Consider the following 17,966-nt stretch of genomic DNA (forward strand, 5'->3'; position numbering starts at 1 on the left):
CCAGGTCCCTCTGCACAGCAGCATGCTGCAATTTTTTGCCATTTAAATAAGAGTCCATTTTGCTGTTATTTCTACCAAAATGGATGACCTCACATTTACCAACATTGTACTCCATCTGCCAGACCCTCACTCACTCACTTAAACTGGCCAGCTTCAGCCAGGTTCCTGACTTCGAGGAGACACCTCAGTGAAATCCCTCCCTCCAACCGGCTATCCACAATAAGCAGAGAGCAGGATTGAGGTGGCTCTTGTTTGGGGGTCGGGCGACCATACTGCAGAAGTATTTGAAAAGCAGGAAACCAGGCAGGGTTTTTGGCTGGAAAGCTTCCTCACCTCTTCAAAGAATAAAAAGATGAGGTCTGATTTTTATGGCATTTGTTCACTTGTGCTGGTGTGAAGCCATGGCAGAAACTACTCTTGTCCAAATTTATCACTTCCAGTCTTCCACTCACTGACCTTACGCCCTTCAAGGATGTCCCCATTGACTTTATTCACAAAATCCTATCATCTGTCCCAAAATTCCATCATTCCCTCCCAGGACACCAATCACATTTGCACACACCAAGGTCCGCTGACCTCCTCACACTCCAGTGGACTGATCGCAAGGTCCTTGCAGCATTGTTGGAACAACCCTCTCCATATCCTCCAGGACCTCTGTCACTCACTCACCCTTTCCAACCCTCTGAGACCTGGTGCCCCATTATCGACACGGTCCGTCATCGCACCCAGAATTCCAAACCTTAAAACCCGTGCTTCCTAAATTCCCTGCACACCTTCAATTCCTCTCGGAATATCCTTCGCTTTGTCTGTACACTCACTCACTCCTCGACATCCATGTCTGTCCGTCTCCGCTCCCCCACCCCCACCCCCCCCCCCCCCCCCCCACCCCCCGCCCCCCCCGCCCCCACACTCAGTTGAAACATGATGGAGCTGTCCATCCTGGTTGAAGAGCTCAAACCAATGTCTTCATGGTAAGAGACCGTTACAGTACTTAGTTGGCACTTTGGGAGGTCCCAAAGTCATGAAAGGTGTAGGTCTCTCCTTTTCCTTTTAACACTGACATAAATCACGCTCCTGTGACAATGGGCTTGTTCAGATGAAGCATCTTGTACCTGGGGACAAATAGGAATCTGGGACAGAGGATGTTGGAAAGAGACAGTAGGTCAGTTCGTACATCAGTCTGTCCTGGGGGAAAGGGCAGCGTAATATTTTGATGTTCGGCCAACTTTAGAATCCAATAAAGTTTTCTACCCAAAACATTTGAGTCTCTGTGCCTCTCAGATAAAGGTAGAGTGGCCAGAAATGTATTTCCAGCATATTCATTGCAGTTACCGAGTTGCAGAAACTCAATGCAACGATAAATGCATGAAGCGTGCTGAAATAATCAGTGATTTCCCATTCAGTATTAATGTATGCAAGATTGCATTGCTGCTCTGGAGATTAATCTCACAATGCACTGGATGAAACACTGAACATGTTCCTGAATGTGACGATCATAAAGCTTCAAAGGCAGAAGTCCCTTTCACCAAATTCCTTTCATTTACAGTTCCAACACAGTACACAGAGTGCTCGCAGTCAGCAGTCTACCTTCGGGAGTGCCAGAGGAACTGACACTCCCGGTTAAATACAAGCAAAAGACTCCTGATTGGCCCATCAATTGACTCCTCAATCAGGGAGTTCATATTCCAATAGGCCCACCTCAATGGCCTGATTCCCTCACTCAGTATAGCACAGAGTTTAATTCAGGCCCTGTGCTGGTGAGTTTACTCCAGAACGCAGACCAGGCAACACTTCACTGACGATTCCTATGGAGTGAAAAAGTCACTTGTATTTTTTCAGAATGATAAACAACCACTGGATCCAACAAGAATATCCCAATTTTAGACATTAATACAGGCTGCTTCCCATCTCCCTCAGCCACACCCACTATCTCTTTCATCGCTACATTGTACCCATCCTCCTCATGTCTCCAATCTCAATTTCCCACCTTCTCCCACATCCCTCCATTCCACCTACCCACCTTCTCCCACATCCCTCCATCCCACCTTCTCCTACATCCCCACATCCCTCCATCCCACCTTCTCCCACATCCCTCCATCCCACCTTCTCCCACATCCCTCCATCCCACCTTCTCCCACATCCCTCCATCCCACAATCTCTTACATTCCTCCATCCCACCTACCCACCTTCTCCCCACATTCCTCCATCCCACCTTCGCCCACATCCCTTCATCCCTCCATCCCACCTTCTCTCCACATCCATCCATCCCACCTTCCTATCTTCTCCCCACATCCCTCCATCCCACCATCTCCCATCTCCCTCCATCCCACCTTCTCCCACATCCCTCCATTCCTCCGTCCCACATTCTCCCCACATCCCACCTTCTCCCACATCCCTTCATCCCTCCATTCCACCTTCTCTCCACATCCCTCCATCCCACCTTCCTATCTTCTCCCCTCATCCCTCCATCCCACCTTCTCCCATCTCCCTCCATCCCACCTTCTCCCACATCCCTCCATTCCTCCGTCCCACATTCTCCCCACATCCCTCCATCCCACCTTCTCCCACATCCCTTCATCCCTCCATACCACCTTCTCCCACATCCCTCCATCCCACCTTCTCCCACATCCCTCCATCCCACCTACCCACCATATCTCCATATTCTAACATCCATTTCCTACCTGCCACTCCCTCCAGGAACACATCAGGTCAGCTTGATGCTTCACTGTGGTAGATTATTCCAAACCTCTGGAGGCGAAAATACTTTCCCCCTTCCTCCTAACGTCCCAATGATTCATCCCTATCTGAACTCTTCCCCCCCACAGTGAGCAAGCATTTCCCCTGATCGTCCATCATTAGATCAAATCCTCTGCTGTCTCTTTACAAAGGAAGTGATCCCAAGATTCAACCTTCATTCCTGAATGAAACACCAGGTGCTCCAAAGCAGCATCCCCATTCGTCACGATCCACTCATGACTTTGTTTTAATTCATTTAAAGGTTAAAGTTCATGTATTAGTGTCACAAGTAGGCTTACATTAATACTGCAAAGATGTTCATAGAAATCATAGAAACCCTACAGTACAGAAAGAGGCCATTCGGCCCATCAAGTCTGCACCGACCACAATCCCACCCAGGCCCTACCCCCATATCCCTACATATTTTACCCGTTAATCCCTCTAATCTACGCATCCCAGGACACTAAGGGGCAATTTTAGCATGGCCAATCAACCTAACCCGCACATCTTTGGACTGTGGGAGGAAACCGGAGCACCCGGAGGAAACCCATGCAGACACAAGGAGAATGTGCAAACTCCACACAGACAGTGACCCAAGCCGGGAATCGAACCCAGGTCCCTGGAGCTGTGAAGCAGCAGTGCTAACCACTGTGCTATCGTGCCACCCCAAAGTTACTGTGAAAATCCCCTCGTCGTCTGTTCGGGTACACTGATGGGGAATTTAGCATGGCCAATGCATGTCTTTCACAGGATGTGGGTGTCGCTGGCTAGACCAACATTTATTGCCCATCCACAGTTGCCCACGCAAAGGTGGTGGTGAGCTGTCATCTTGAACCACTGCAGTCCACGTGGTGTAGGTACACCCAAAGTGATGTTAGGGAGGAAGTTTCAGGATTTTAACCCTGCGACAGTGAAGGAACGGTGACATATTCCCAAGTCAGGATGGTGAGTGACTTGAAGGGGAACTTGCAGGTGGTGGCCTTCCCAGGTATCTGCTGCCTTTGTCCTTCCAGATGGTTATGATCACGGATTTGGAAGGTGCTGCCTAAGCAGCCTTGGTGAGTTGCTGTGTTGCGTCTTGTAGATGGTACACACGGCTGCTACTGAGGATCGGTGGTGGAGGGAGTGGATGTTTGTGGAAGGAATGCCCGTGGAAAGGAGTATTGATTGGGGTGTGGGGGGTTATTCTTATCCTTCGGGGCTCTGTTGATCGGTTGGGTGCAGTGGGGAAGGAGAGATGGGGTGGGTCGGACCTCAGAGAGAGGCTGCCCATTTATCTTTGATTATCCCAACCAGAAGACCAGAAAATCCATGGCAAAAAAGAAATCAAGGCAGCAAAGTTGTTGAAATCACTGCAAAGAGTTTTTCATCCTTCAGCTTGACTCTGACCGAAGCAAGCCAAGAGGTGGCTACGAATTGGAATGGAGGCAAAAAAGAATCTCAAACACTATCTAATAATCAGCTAAATATAAAGTAAATATCCTTAAGGATCAGCTCAGCTCGCGACCGTGTGAATGAATGTCTGATTCAATATTTATATTCAATACAGACAAGCTCTTTCAGAGTACTTTGCGAAAGCTATTGCTTGAATTATTTATTCTGACTTGCAGGCAAGGAGAGAAGTTGCTAATTTCTCCACATTAGTTAATGGACTACACATCCTGGCAAACATTGACAGAATGAGATTTGCTTGCACGGGGTTTGACCAATAGACACAGCTGCGTGAAGGGACGTGTGAGCCAGCCTTGTAACTGTAAGAGGAAGCAGTCCTTTAGATCATGGATCACCTGCACCGCAACTCCACTGACCCCCATTGGTTCCCCAGCCCCATTGCCAACAAAAACCTCTCCCTTTTGAGATTTGCTCCAGACTCCCCAGACCCTAATGCTTCGAGTGAGTGAGTTCCAGATTTCCACGTCCCTTTACAGGATATCATCCCTGACTGGTCTAACTCTACAGATAAGGTTAGGTCCCCATGTTCCAGGCTTTGCCCACCACCAGTCTCCTTCTCGCTCTCCTGTCAACCTCTTGTAATCATTATCAATCCCTGAATCTTCCTGTATTGAAGAGAATGTAGACTTGGTCAAAGCACCTTTCCACAACTGGTTCTCCAATTGCCTATTGGGTGAAGGGTTGGCATGTTTTGGATATCCTAAAGGGAAACAAATATTAAAATGTACCAGGAAACTTCCCCATAACCCAGCTCAATCTATTGTCATGACAATTAAGTTGTCATAGAGTCATAGAGGTTTACAGCATGGAAACAGGACCTTCGGCCCAACTTGTCCATGCCGCTCTTTTTTTTAAACCCCTAAGCTAGTCCCAATTGCCTGCATATCCTTCTATACCCATCTTACCCATGTAACTGTCTAAACGCTTTTTAAAAGACAAAATTGTACCCGCCTCTACTACTATCTCTGGCAGCTTGTTCCAGAAACTCACCACCCCCGTGTGAGAAAATTGACCCTCTGGACACTTTTATATCTCTCCCCTCTCACCTTAAACCTGTGCCCTCTAGTTTTAGACTCCCCTACCTTTGGGAAAATATATTGACTATCTAGCTGATCTGTGCCCCTCATTATTTTATAGACCTCTATAAGATCACCCCTCAGCCTTCTACGCTCCAGAGAAAAAAGTCCCAGTCTATCCAGCCTCTCCTTATAACTCAAACCATCAAGTCCCGGTAGCATCCTAGTAAATCTTTTCTGCACTCTTTCTAGTTCAATAATATCCTTTCTATAATAGAGTGACCAGAATTGTACACGGTATTCCAAGTGTGGCCTTACCAATGTCTTGTACAACTTCAACAAGACGTCCCAACGTGTTGTCAAACCCGTTCCCCTGAAATCCATGGGGTTGAGAGAGATGAGAAGGGGCAAACAGGACGGGAGCATAAGCAGGAGTAAACAGATTTGGTCCCCTTATTTACAGAAAAATATTAGATGGTTCACTCGGATGATTGTCGAATGAGGAAAGGATAAACAGGTTGGGACTCTACTCATTGCAATTTAGAAGAATGAGAGGTGATTTCATTGAAGCATAGAGGATTCTGAAGGGGCTTGACAGGGTAAATGCTGAGAGGATGTTTCCCCTCATGGGAAAGTCTAGGACCAGAGGGCAGAGTCTCAGAATAAAGGGGTGCCAATTTGAGACTGAGATGAGGAGGAATTTCTTCTCTCAGAGGGTTGTGAGTCTTTGGAACTCCTTGCCACAGAGAGCTGTGGGGGCAGAGTCCTGGGGGACGATTCTCCCATCTCTCTCTGCTGCTTTTTAGCACAGCGGGCCAGGAGATTCTGGCGGCGGCCAATTCGTGCAATTCGCGCTGGGCATCCGGGCCTCCATATGTCTCCCAGTGCCGGATTTCCAGAGGGTTACGGGAATAGGGCCTGGGTGGGATTGTGGTCGGTGCAGACTCAATGGACAAAATGGCCTCCTTCTGCACTGTAGGGATTCTATGAAATCACATTTAAGATTTGATTGGATTTCTGAAAGAACTGACAAGATATGTGGCACACAAAAATAAACTGGACCGGCGGGAAATGGCTTCAGCAGGGAGAGCTGGGGTCACAAGAGTTCCATTGAAGAGAAGCGGCCATCACAGGAAAGATACCATGTTAGTAGAGTTGTGAAAATACTGGACTGGCATGTACGACTGGATGGATCGAATGAATCATTGAGCCAACCACAGCAACAACCTGTTGAATATTTACCTGTATTTGGCTTCTAAACATCAATGAGACAATTTGTCATACAAAACCATTGGAATCTAAGAGGGTGGCACAGTGGTTAGCACTGCTGCTTCACAGCACCAGGATCCCAGGTTCGATCCCTGCCTCGGGTGACTGTCTATGTGGAGTTTGCACGTTCTCCCCGTGTCTGCATGGGTTTCCTCCGGATGCTCCGGTTTCCTCCCACTCTCCAAAGATGTGCAGGTTAAGTGGATTGGCCATCCTAAATTGCCCCTTAGTGTCCCAGTGGATAAATAGGTAGGGTTACGGGGACTGGGCCTGGGTAGGATGCTCTGTCAGAGAGTCGGTGCAGACTCGATGGGCTGAATGGCCTCCTTCTGCACTGGAGGGATTCTATGAATAAGATGGAGAAATAGGATTCAAATGCAATCCTAAATCCCCAAGCTGAGTTAGTTTTTATTGGTATCACAAGTAGTCTTATTGATATATTAGTGATATTATTAAACTAGGAACAATGCAGAAAAGATTTACTAGGATGCTACTGGGACTTGCTGGTTTGAGTTATAAGGAGAGGCTGGATAGACTGGGACTTTTTTCTCTGGAGTGCAGGAGGCTGAGGGGTGATCTTATAGAGGTCTATAAAATAATGAGGGGCACAGATCAGCTAGATAGTCAATATATTTTCCCAAAGGTTGGGGAGTCTAAAACTAGAGGACATAGGTTTAAGGTGAGAGGGGAGAGATACAAAAGTGCCCAGAGGGGCAATTCTTTCACACAGAGGGTGGTGAGTGTCTGGAACGAGCTGCCAGAGGTAGTAGTAGAGGCGGGTACAATTTTGTGTTTTAAAAAGCATTTAGACAGTTACATGTGTACGATGGATATAGAGGGATATGGGCCAAATGTGGGCAATTGGGACTTGCTTAGGGGTTTTTTAAAAAAAGGGCGGCATGGACAGGTTGGGCCGAAGGGCCTGTTTCCATGCTGTAAACCTCTATGACTCTATAACACTACAATAGAGTTACTGTGAAAATCCCCTAGTCGCCACACTCCAGCGCCTGTTAAGTTTATTTATTAGTCACAAGTCGGCTTACATTAACACTGCAGTGAAGTAACTGTGAAAATCCTGGGTCCACTGAGGGAGAATTTAACAAGACTGATGACAGCTCAAATTTACAGCTTCAGAACAGGCTTTTTCTTTCACTATTAAATGCTGTGTATTTTATTGGTCCCGACACAATGCAAAGGTGACAATGATGTCTACGCGTGTGACAGGTTTTATTCACAGTACTTTCAAATGTCTTCTCTGTGCTTCTCATTCTTTCTACAGCTTGTTCACCGAGTCTACGCCAGTCAAGCACAGTGAGCAGCAAGAGTAAACAGACTCACATAACCAACCACAGAGGGCTGGGTTTTACGGCCTCGCTCGTCTCCGAAACCGTAAAATCCCGCCCGAGGTCAAAGGACCTTTCCATGTTGCGCCCCCTCGCCCGCTCCGATTCCCCTGGGCGGTTAGGATGGTAAAATTCCGGCCAGAACGTCAAACAAATGGCATATTGAAAACCATCGGCTCATGATTCCTCCCGCAGTTGCTGTGCCAACTGAAAGGAGGAAGAAATTAAAGCCATGTCCATCGTACCTCACCATCCCTCTCATTTTGCTTTGCTCCGTGCAGCCTATTCATTGCATGACGCAGTGCATTCATGGTGGTTGCTGCATGACTGCCCATGAACCCACGCCGCAGCTTAGAGAAAATGCCACCTATGTTGTTGCCTGTTGCACTCAACGTTAAGAGAGGAATTAGAGGAGAAAGTTTACAGTGAGGAGTTGAGAGAGAGAGGATTCAGGGGATTGCAGGAATAGTGGGTGGGAGGAGGAGTGTTAGAGTGAGCACAGTATAAGCCTCATCGGGGAAATAACAGCACTTAAGGCCAACCACACCAACGCAAACTCTTCATCTACTCTCGTCCCTTTCACAATATCCTTTGAAAAGGTTGACCCCGGCTCCTCTCTCTGTCACTGACGGACCTCCTGTGCATTTATTTTGAATTTTAATTTACAATTCCACTTCTTCCTTTTGTCAAGGCAAAAAACTCTTCGATTCCACAATAATCTGAGAAAATTGGAGTCATTACCCAAGCAGCCAGGTTCAAGCAGCACCTGACTGCTGTATTTGTCACAATCTGAGGGTGGCACTTCTCTCAGAAGGAAGATATTTTTGGTGCATTTGACAATCACGAGTCTCGTACGGCAGGAGCCGGCTGGTAGTTTCAAAACATCCCGGAGTACCTTACAAAATAGATTGTGACAAGGTACACGGCGCTTAGACACTTGAAATCTTTTCTCACTCATTTTTCTTTTGAGCAGCGGACAGTGAATACAATCATCTGTCCACAGAGATGGGGAGCACAGCGGGAAGGGTCTGAGGGGTATTTCAGAGCGCGGATAATGTGAGAGGGTCAATTGACAAGGCAGAAGGACTTGTGTTGAGAGCAGGGGCGGCACGGTGGCACAGTGGTTAGCACTGCTGCCTCACAGCGTCAGGGACCCGGGTTCAATTCCAACCTTGGGTCACTGTCTGTGTGGACCATGCACATTCTCCCCGTGTCTGCGTGGGTTTCCTCTGAGTGCTCCGGTTTCCTCCCAAAGGTGTGCAGGTTAGGCGGATTGGCCATGCTAAGTGCGTGGGATGAAGAGGATAGGGTTGGGAGGCCCGAGTAAGATGCTCTTCAGAGAGTTGATGCAGACCAGATGGGCCAAATGTTTCACGCATAAACACATGGAGCCATTTCCCTCCAACGCGGGGAGTTTTGTTGAGGGGGAGAAGCAGGTCACCTGACTAGCTTTTCAAATCCATAAATCTGAGATCCTCTTGCATTGCCTGGCTGACGATGAAGGTGGTGCTCCTCATGCCCACGGGGGGGGGAGGGGGTCGGTGGGGGGGTGAGGACCAGAAGAGAATGCCACGCAAATGAACCAGAGCTACTTCCAATTCCTATCAGAAGATTCACCAAAGACCATGAAGCCTGCCTGGTCAATGTGTTTCAGAACCCAGAGGGAAGAAGGGATCCAACTCTTAGGGCCCAGTTTTACCATTGCGTTGCGCCAGTTTTTGGGCGCGAAAGCTTGGTAAAGTCAGCCGCGAGGCAAATAGCGCACTCCGTGCCCACGTCCGTGCCAATTTCCCCTTTACCAAGGCCCGATCATGGCCGCGATCGGAACCGCGCCCAAAACAGCCGCGACCTCAATTTAAATGCATTTGTGTGCATTTAAATTGACTTAATGAGCTGGACGCCCAAACTTACCGGCGTTTCCCCCTTTACCATCGCGTTCGCCCGTCCAGATTTGGCACGAAACAGACCTGCTCGGCAAAGGTCTGTTTCGGGCGCTCCAGCTTCTGAAGGGGTACGTTCAGAGCTTCCAATGGCTCTCTGACTCAGCTCGGTGGTGGAGGGTGGGGGGAGGGAGGAGGGAGGGAGGGAGGGAGGGAGGCCAGATCATTCTTTGGTGGGGGGGAGGGAGGAGGCCAGATGTATCTCAGGTGGTGGGGGGGTCTGGGGGGCAGGGGGAGGTCGTCAGATCATCCTCTGGTTGGGGGAGTGGAGGTAGGAGGCCAGATTGCTCTCTGGTGGGGGGGGGGGAGAATGAGGGGGAGGGAGGCAGGTCAGATGTATCTCTAGTGGGGAGGGCGGGGGGCAGGGGCAGGGGCAGGGGGGGTCCGCTGCCACTCTGCGGGCAATCGGTGGGGGGGAAGGGAGTCAGAGGGTCGCGATCGGTCTGGGTAGCGGGTAGGGGTGGGTGGACAAGGGGCACAGTTATGTTGTGGGGGGTGGGCTGATGTCTGTGAGGGCCATCGCTCTAGCTTTTCGCTCCCGGGCCGCTTTATCCGCTTTTTGCGGCCCGGGAGCGATGTGACAGGGGCACGTTTTTCAAAATTTGTTTTCACTGCGCATGCGCAGTTCACAGCGCCAATCGGAGCAGCAGCGTTTCAGACGCGATAAGTCCCCGCCCACAGCGCGATTCGGACTCGCGATTTTCTTTCCAGGCTGAGGGCGTATGGGGGCGCCTGAGAACAGATTTCTAAGTCGGATCTGAATTACGCCCAGATTCAGCACTTAGAATCAAAATGGTAAAATCACCCCCTTCGAGGGGTGAATTAACTCCATTTTGAAAGAAGATTGCGGCTAATTGTAAAGTCTTGGTTGGAAACACAGGAAGAAGGGATGATGAGGAGAATTGCTTCGAGGGCCCTGACAAATCTGAGAAATGTTCAACAACACTCCCTCCAAAGAGGCCAGACGAGAGACTGTTATAGAGTCATAGAGTCATAGAGGTTTACAGCATGGAAACAGGCCCTTCGGCCCAACTTGTCCAGGCTGCCCTTTGTTCAAAACCCTTAAGCTAGTCCCAATTGCTCATATCCCTCTATACCCATCGTACCCATGTTACTATCTCAACGCTTTTTAAAGGACAAAATTGTACCCGCCTCTACTACTACCTCTGGCAGCTTGTTCCAGACACTCACCACCCTCTGTGTGAAACAATTGCCCCTCTGGACACTTTTGTATCTCTCCCCTCTCACCTAAAGCCTATGCCCTCTAGTTTTACACTCCCCTACCTTTGGGGAAAGATATTGACTATCTAGCTGATCTATGCCCCTCATTATTTTATAGACCTCTATAAGATCACCTCTCAGCCTTCTACGCTCCAGAGAAAAAAGTCCCAGTCTATCCAGCCTCTCCTTCTAACTCAAACCATCAAGTCCCGGTAGCACCCTAGTAAATCTTTTCTGCACTCTTTCTAGTTTAATAATATCCTTTCTATAATAGGATGACCAGAACTGTACAAAGTATTCCAAGTGTGGCCTTACCAATGTCTTGTACAACTTCAACAAGACATTCTAACTCCTGTATTCAATGTTCTGACCAATGAAACCAAGCATGCCGAATGCCTTCTTCACCGCTCTGTCCACCTGTAACTCCACTTTCAAGAAGCTATGAACCTGTACCCCTCGATCTCTTTGTTCTGTAACTCTCCCCAACGCCCTACCATTAACTGAGTAAGTCCTGCCCTGGTTCAATCTGCCCAAATGCATCACCTCGCATTTGTCTAAATTAAGCTCCATCTGCCATTCATCAGCCCACTGGCCCAATTGATCAAGATCCCGTTGCAATCCGAGATAACTTTCTTCACTGTCCACTCTGCCACCAATCTTGGTGTCATCTGCAAACTTACTAACCATGCCTCCTATATTCTCATCCAAATCATTAATATAAATGACAAATAACAGTGGACCCAGCACTGAGCCCTGAGGCACACTGCTGGTCACAGGCTTCCAACTTGAAAAACAACCCTCTACAACCACCCTCTGGCTTCTGTCAAGAAGCCAATTTTGTATCCATTTAGATACTTCACTCTGGATCCCGTGAGATTTAACCTTATGCAACAAACTACCATGCGGTACCTTGTCAAAGGCCTTGCTAAAGTCCATGTAGACAACATCAACTGCACTGCCCTCATCTACCTTCTTGGTTACCCCTTCAAAAAACTCAATCAAATTTATGAGACATGATTTTCCACTCACAAAGCCATGCTGACTGTCCCTAATCAGTCCTTGCATCTCTAAACGCCTGTAGATCCTGTCTCTCAGAATACCTTCCAACAATTTACCCACCACAGATGTGAGGCTCACTGGCCTGTAGTTCCCAGGCTTTTCCCTGCAGCCCTTTTTAAACAAAGGCACAACATTTGCCACTCTCCAATCTTCAGGCACCTCACCCGTGACTGTCAATGATTCAAATATCTCTGCTAGGGGGTCCGCAATTTCCTCCCTAGCCTCCTACAATGTCCTGGGATATACCTCATCAGGTCCTGGGGATTTATCTACCTTGAGGCGCTTTAAGACTTCCAGCACCAGAAGAGTGTCAGAAATAAAAACAGAAAATGTTGGATAGAAGGGCCATACTGGACTCAAAATGTTAACTGTGTTTCTCTCTCCACAGATGCTGCCAGACCTGCTGAGTTAATCCAGCAATTCCTGTTTGGATATCTGATCTCCGGCATCCGCAGACATTTTGCTTTTATTTAATCGGAAGGGTATCAGATATCCTGCCTCCAACACCTGCTCAATATTTGGGTCCAACTTCCTTTCAATGTACTTCCAACTCTGTCAAACATTCTGTGAAGAAGACACGGGGCGGCACGGTAGCACAGTGGTTAGCACTGCTGCTTCACAGCTCCAGGGTCCTGGGTTCGATGCTCGGGTCACTGTCTGTGTGGAGTTTGCACATTCTCCTCGTGTCTGCGTGGGTTTCCTCCGGGTGCTCCGGTTTCCTCCCACAGTCCAAAGATGTGCGGGTTAGGTTGATTGGCCAGGTTAAAAATTGCCCCTTAGAGTCCTGGGATGTGTAGGTTAGAGGGATTAGCGGGTAAATATGTGGGGGTAGGGCCTGGGTGGGATTGTGGTCGGTGCAGACTCGATGGGCCGAATGGCCTCCTTCTGCACGGTAGGGTTTCTATGATTTATTACTTTTCACTGCTTGAATCCGAGCAGTGGACTCTTCCACGAGCTGTGTACAAGTGTGCTGGGTACGAGTGCTTGTTTAGCTGACCAGAGATCCACGCCAATTTGTGTCGTCATCCCGCTAACCTGACCTTTAAAAGTTCAAGTAATCTCAGTAGGGATCCAAGTCAGTCAAATTGTTCAGGATTGGAGGAAACTGTAAAGTCACTTAGAGGGCGATGAACTCGATATTTTTAAATTAAATCTGTGGTCAGTTCCCTCTTAGACCACTGTGCGTTGGCAGAAATGCTGGACTGGGGGTAGGGTGGGGTATGTCTCAAACATCATCGCATCAATCTACACTGTGCATAATCAAATCGCGCAATTAGGGGTGAAGGAGGCAAGTTCAATATTCAGAACTGAAGCAGATTATGACACAACTCTACCCTTGTCACAAATCTCCTGTAAAGATTACAGCAAAAATACAGCGACCGCGTTAATTCTGGCAGAGATTTTTGACCCCTCTCCATGAAGCTCAACGATGTACATTCTGATCATCAACTATTAACAATCATTCATTTAAATCACTGTCTCGTTTTACAGTACTAATTAAAATGAAGAATTCCTGCAAAACTTCCTATGCTTCAATTAATAAAATGCAGCAGAGTACTTTTCCATCAGGATGACTTGGAGCACATGAAAGGCATTCCGGCAATGTCTATTTTTAAACTTCATCACTGTCTGAGTGTCGGACTAATAGTCGGGTTCAGTGCTGGCCAGCAGAGAGACTGTGTTTAAGTACGCATTACTGACGTTATTTTTAAAATAAGGCCAGTATATTTGGACAAAGAGAAGAGGCTGGTTTCTTTGTTATTCGTTCCTGGGATGTAAGCCTAGCTGGTAAGGCCAGCGTTTATTGCCTGTCACTAATTGTTCCCTTGGGGCAAGTGTTGGTGGACTGCCTCTGACAGAGTGCCTTGCTTGGTCATTTCAGAGAGCAATTAAGTATCAACCGCGTTGCTGTGGATCTGGAGTCAGACACAGGGCCAGACCAGGTACAGTTGGCAGATTTCCTCCCACGATAAGCATTAGTGCAACTGGATGAATTTTCACCACAACCCGTAGGCCCCACGGTTGTTGTTTCTGACACAAGCATTTGATTGAAGATTTATTCATTAATTTAATTTGAACTCCCTCAGGCTGCCGTGGTAGGATTTGAACTCACATCAGCAGAGAATCAAGACCAGGGGGAGTCCCTGCGTTATTGATCCGGTACACTGCGCTACTTTTACAACGAGGCAAGGCATGTCATGCAAGGCAACGGAAAAATCAAAGCAGAATTGACAACGCAACTTAATGACATCTCATTCCAACCTCTCCCAGAATCACAGAATGGTTACAGCCTCGACCGAGGCCATTCGGAGCTGCACTAGCTCTCCGTAGGAGCAATTTACCTCTTGGCATTGCCCTGCCTTCTGCCCACAACCTGCAGTCTCCATTTTCTAGTCTAATTGCCTCTTGAGTGCCTCAATCGAACCTGTCTCCACCTACACTCTCAGGCGGTGCATTCCAGAACTTAACCACTCGCTGTTGGCAAAGATTTATTTCCTCATGTCACCACCTCTTCTTCTGCCCAATTCCCTTCATCCGCATCCCTCTGATTCTACATCCTCCCACCAATGGGAACAGTTTCTCCTTATCCACCCTTATAATTCTGAAACCCTCCACCGAACCTCCTCTCAACCTTCTCTTCTTCAAAAAGAAGTCCCAATTTCTCTGATTTGTCCGCGTAACTGAAGTTCTTCGACCGTGGAAGCATTCTCGTGAATCTTTCCTGTACCCTCTCAGATGCCTTCACATCCTCCCTAAATACTCCAGCAATACTCCAGCAGAGGCCAAGCCATAAAATTACATCAAGTTTAACCCTTGGCTTTATATTCTATGATCCTCTTAATCAAACCTTGGATATTGTCGACTTTATTAACCGCTCTCCCAACCTGTCCTTCCACCTTCAAACGACTTGTGTCTATATCTACCCAGGTCCCTCTGCTCCTGCACCCCTTACAAATTGTACCCATTGTTTTGTACAGTCGCTCTCTCCCACCAAAATGAATCACTTGACATTTCTCTGCATTGAACCTAATGTCCACCCATTCCACCAACTTGCCCTTTCCAAGTTCTACGCTATCCTCCCCCCAGTCCACAACGCGTCTAAATTAAACAGTGCAAAATCTCAAACTGCCAAGCTGGTTTATGATTAACCCAGAGCCTCCAATGATGTGCTGGGAACCAGTGAGTGCCTTACCTTGCTGTAAGCTCTGGTGGATGCTCCAATAGATAGCCAGACACTGTTTCTCCTTCTTCATCGCCCGCTTGCAGCGGCAGTCAAACAGCGGGCTCCGCTGAAGCGCCACCACCGCCACGATGCACTCATTCTTGGCCTCAGGACCGAAGAGCATGGCGGCCTTCCCCGCCAGACACTGGCGCAGGGTCCGGTAACGGCTGCTGCAGCCTGCCTCAGCGGCACATAACTCATTGGCCCGCACGCAGTCCACCCTCCAGCCAGCCGGTAACACAGGCTCCCCGCTGGAATGCAGCAACTCATCTACAGCGTGGAGGAGGGAGGGTTAACAAAAAAACACACAAAGATTGAAAACAAGATTCAGGAGCGGGAACTGGACCTTTAACATAGCCCTAAGTAGTAATCTAACCAGGTAATGTCCCATTAGTCCATTAACATAGCCCTAACTAGTAACCTAACCAGGTAATATCCCATTAGTCCATTAAAATAGCCCTAACTAGTAACCTAACCAGGTAATATCCTATCAGTCCATTAATATAGCCCTAACTAGTAACCTAACCAGGTAATATACCATTAGTCCATTAATATAGCCTGAACTAGTAACCTAACCAGGTAATATCCCACTAATCAATTAATATAGCCCTAACAAGTAATCTTACCAGGTAATATCCCATTAGTCCGTTAATATAGCCCTGACTAGTAATCTAACCAGGTAATATCCCATTAGTCCATTCATAAAGCCCTTACTAATAATCTAACCAGGTAATGTCCCACTAGTCCATTAATATAGCTCTAACTAATAATCTAACCAGGTAATATCCCATGAGTCCATTAATATAGCCCTAACTAGTAATCTAACCGGGTAATATCCCATTAGTCCATTAATATAGCCCTAACTAGTAACCTAACTCAGTAATATCCCATTAGTCCATTAATATAGCCCTAACTAGTAACCTAACCAGGTAATATACCATTAGTCCATTAATATAGCCTGAACTAGTAACCTAACCAGGTAATATCCCACTAATCAATTAATATAGCCCTAACAAGTAATCTTACCAGGTAATATCCCATTAGTTCATTCATATAGCCATAACTAATAATCTAACCAGGTAATATTCCATTAGTCCATTAATATAGCCCTAACTAGTAATCTAACCAGGTAATGTCCCATTAGTCCATTCATATAGCCCTAACTAGTAATATAGCTCTGTAATATCCCATTAGTCCATTAATATAGCCCTAACTAGTAGTCGAACCAGGTAATGTCCCATTAGTCCATTAATATAGCCCTAACTAGTAGTCTAACCAGATAATATCCCATTAGTCCATTAATATAGCCCTAACTAGTAGCCTAACCAGGTAATATCCCATTAGCCCATTAATATAGCCCTAACTAGTAATCTAACCAGGTTGTATCCCATTAGTCCATTAATATAACCCTAACTAATAAACTAACCAGTGAATGTCCCACTAGTCCATTAATATAACTCTAACTAATAATGTAACCAGCTAATATCCCATTAGTCCGTTAATATAGCCCTGACTAGTAATCTAACCAGGTAATATCCCATTAGTCCATTCATAAAGCCCTTACTAATAATCTAACCAGGTAATGTCCCACTAGTCCATTAATATAGCTCTAACTAATAATCTAACCAGGTAATATCCCATGAGTCCATTAATATAGCCCTAACTAGTAATCTAACCGGGTAATATCCCATTAGTCCATTAATATAGCCCTAACTAGTAACCTAACTCAGTAATATCCCATTAGTCCATTAATATAGCCCTAACTAATAACCTAACCAGGTAATGTCCCATAACTCCATTAATATAGCCTTAACTAATAATCTAACTTTTTAATATCCCATTAGTCCATTAATGTACCCCTAACTAATAACCTAACTAGTCCATTAATATAGCCCTAATTAATAATCTAACCAGGTAATATCCCATTAGTCCATCAATATGGCCCTAACTAATAATCTAACCAGATAATGTCCCACTAGTCCATTAATATAGCTCTAGCTAATAATGTAACCAGGTATTATCCCATTAATCCATTAATATAGCCCTAATGAGTAATCTAACCAGGTAATGTCCCATTAGTCCATTAATATCGCCCTAACTAGTAATATAACTCGGTAATATCCCATTAGTCAATTAATATATCCCTAACTAGGAATCTAACCAGGAAGTGTCCCATAACTCCATTAATATAACCTTAACTAATAATCTAACTGTGTAATATCCCATTAGTCCATAATGTAGCCCTAACTAATAATCTAACTAGTCCTTTAATATAGCCCTAACCAATAATCTAACCAGGTAATATCCCATTAGTCCATCAATATGTCCCTAACTAATAATCTAACCAAGTAATATTCCATTAGTCCATTCATATCGCCCTAACTAGTAATTTAACCAGGTAATATCCTATTAGTCCATTCATATAACCCTAACTAGTAATATAACCAGGTAATATCCCATTAGTCCCTTCATATAGCCCTAATTAATAATCTAACCAGGTAATATCCCATTAGTCCATTCATATAGCCCTGACTAATAATCTAACCAGGTAATATCCCATTAGTCCATTCATATAGCCCTGACTAGTAATCTAACCAGGTAATATCCCATTAGTCCATTCATATAGCCCTAGCTAGTAACCTAACCAGGTAATATCCCATTAGTCCATTCATATAGCCCTAGCTAGTAACCTAACCAGGTAATATCC

General features: G+C 46.4%; 1 protein-coding gene across 1 annotated transcript in view; it reads right to left on the minus strand.

Annotated features, from left to right (window-relative positions):
• LOC144510195 (GDNF family receptor alpha-2-like) overlaps window positions 1–17,966 on the minus strand; it is a 361,038-nt gene that overhangs the window by 338,970 nt on the left and 4,102 nt on the right. The window contains exon 2 of the mRNA XM_078239675.1: window positions 15,230–15,529. Coding sequence (XP_078095801.1) covers window positions 15,230–15,529 — 300 coding nt within the window. The remainder of the gene's footprint in view (window positions 1–15,229; window positions 15,530–17,966) is intronic.

The sequence above is a fragment of the Mustelus asterias genome, chromosome 22, assembly GCF_964213995.1.
Source record: "Mustelus asterias chromosome 22, sMusAst1.hap1.1, whole genome shotgun sequence".
NCBI lineage: Eukaryota > Metazoa > Chordata > Chondrichthyes > Carcharhiniformes > Triakidae > Mustelus > Mustelus asterias.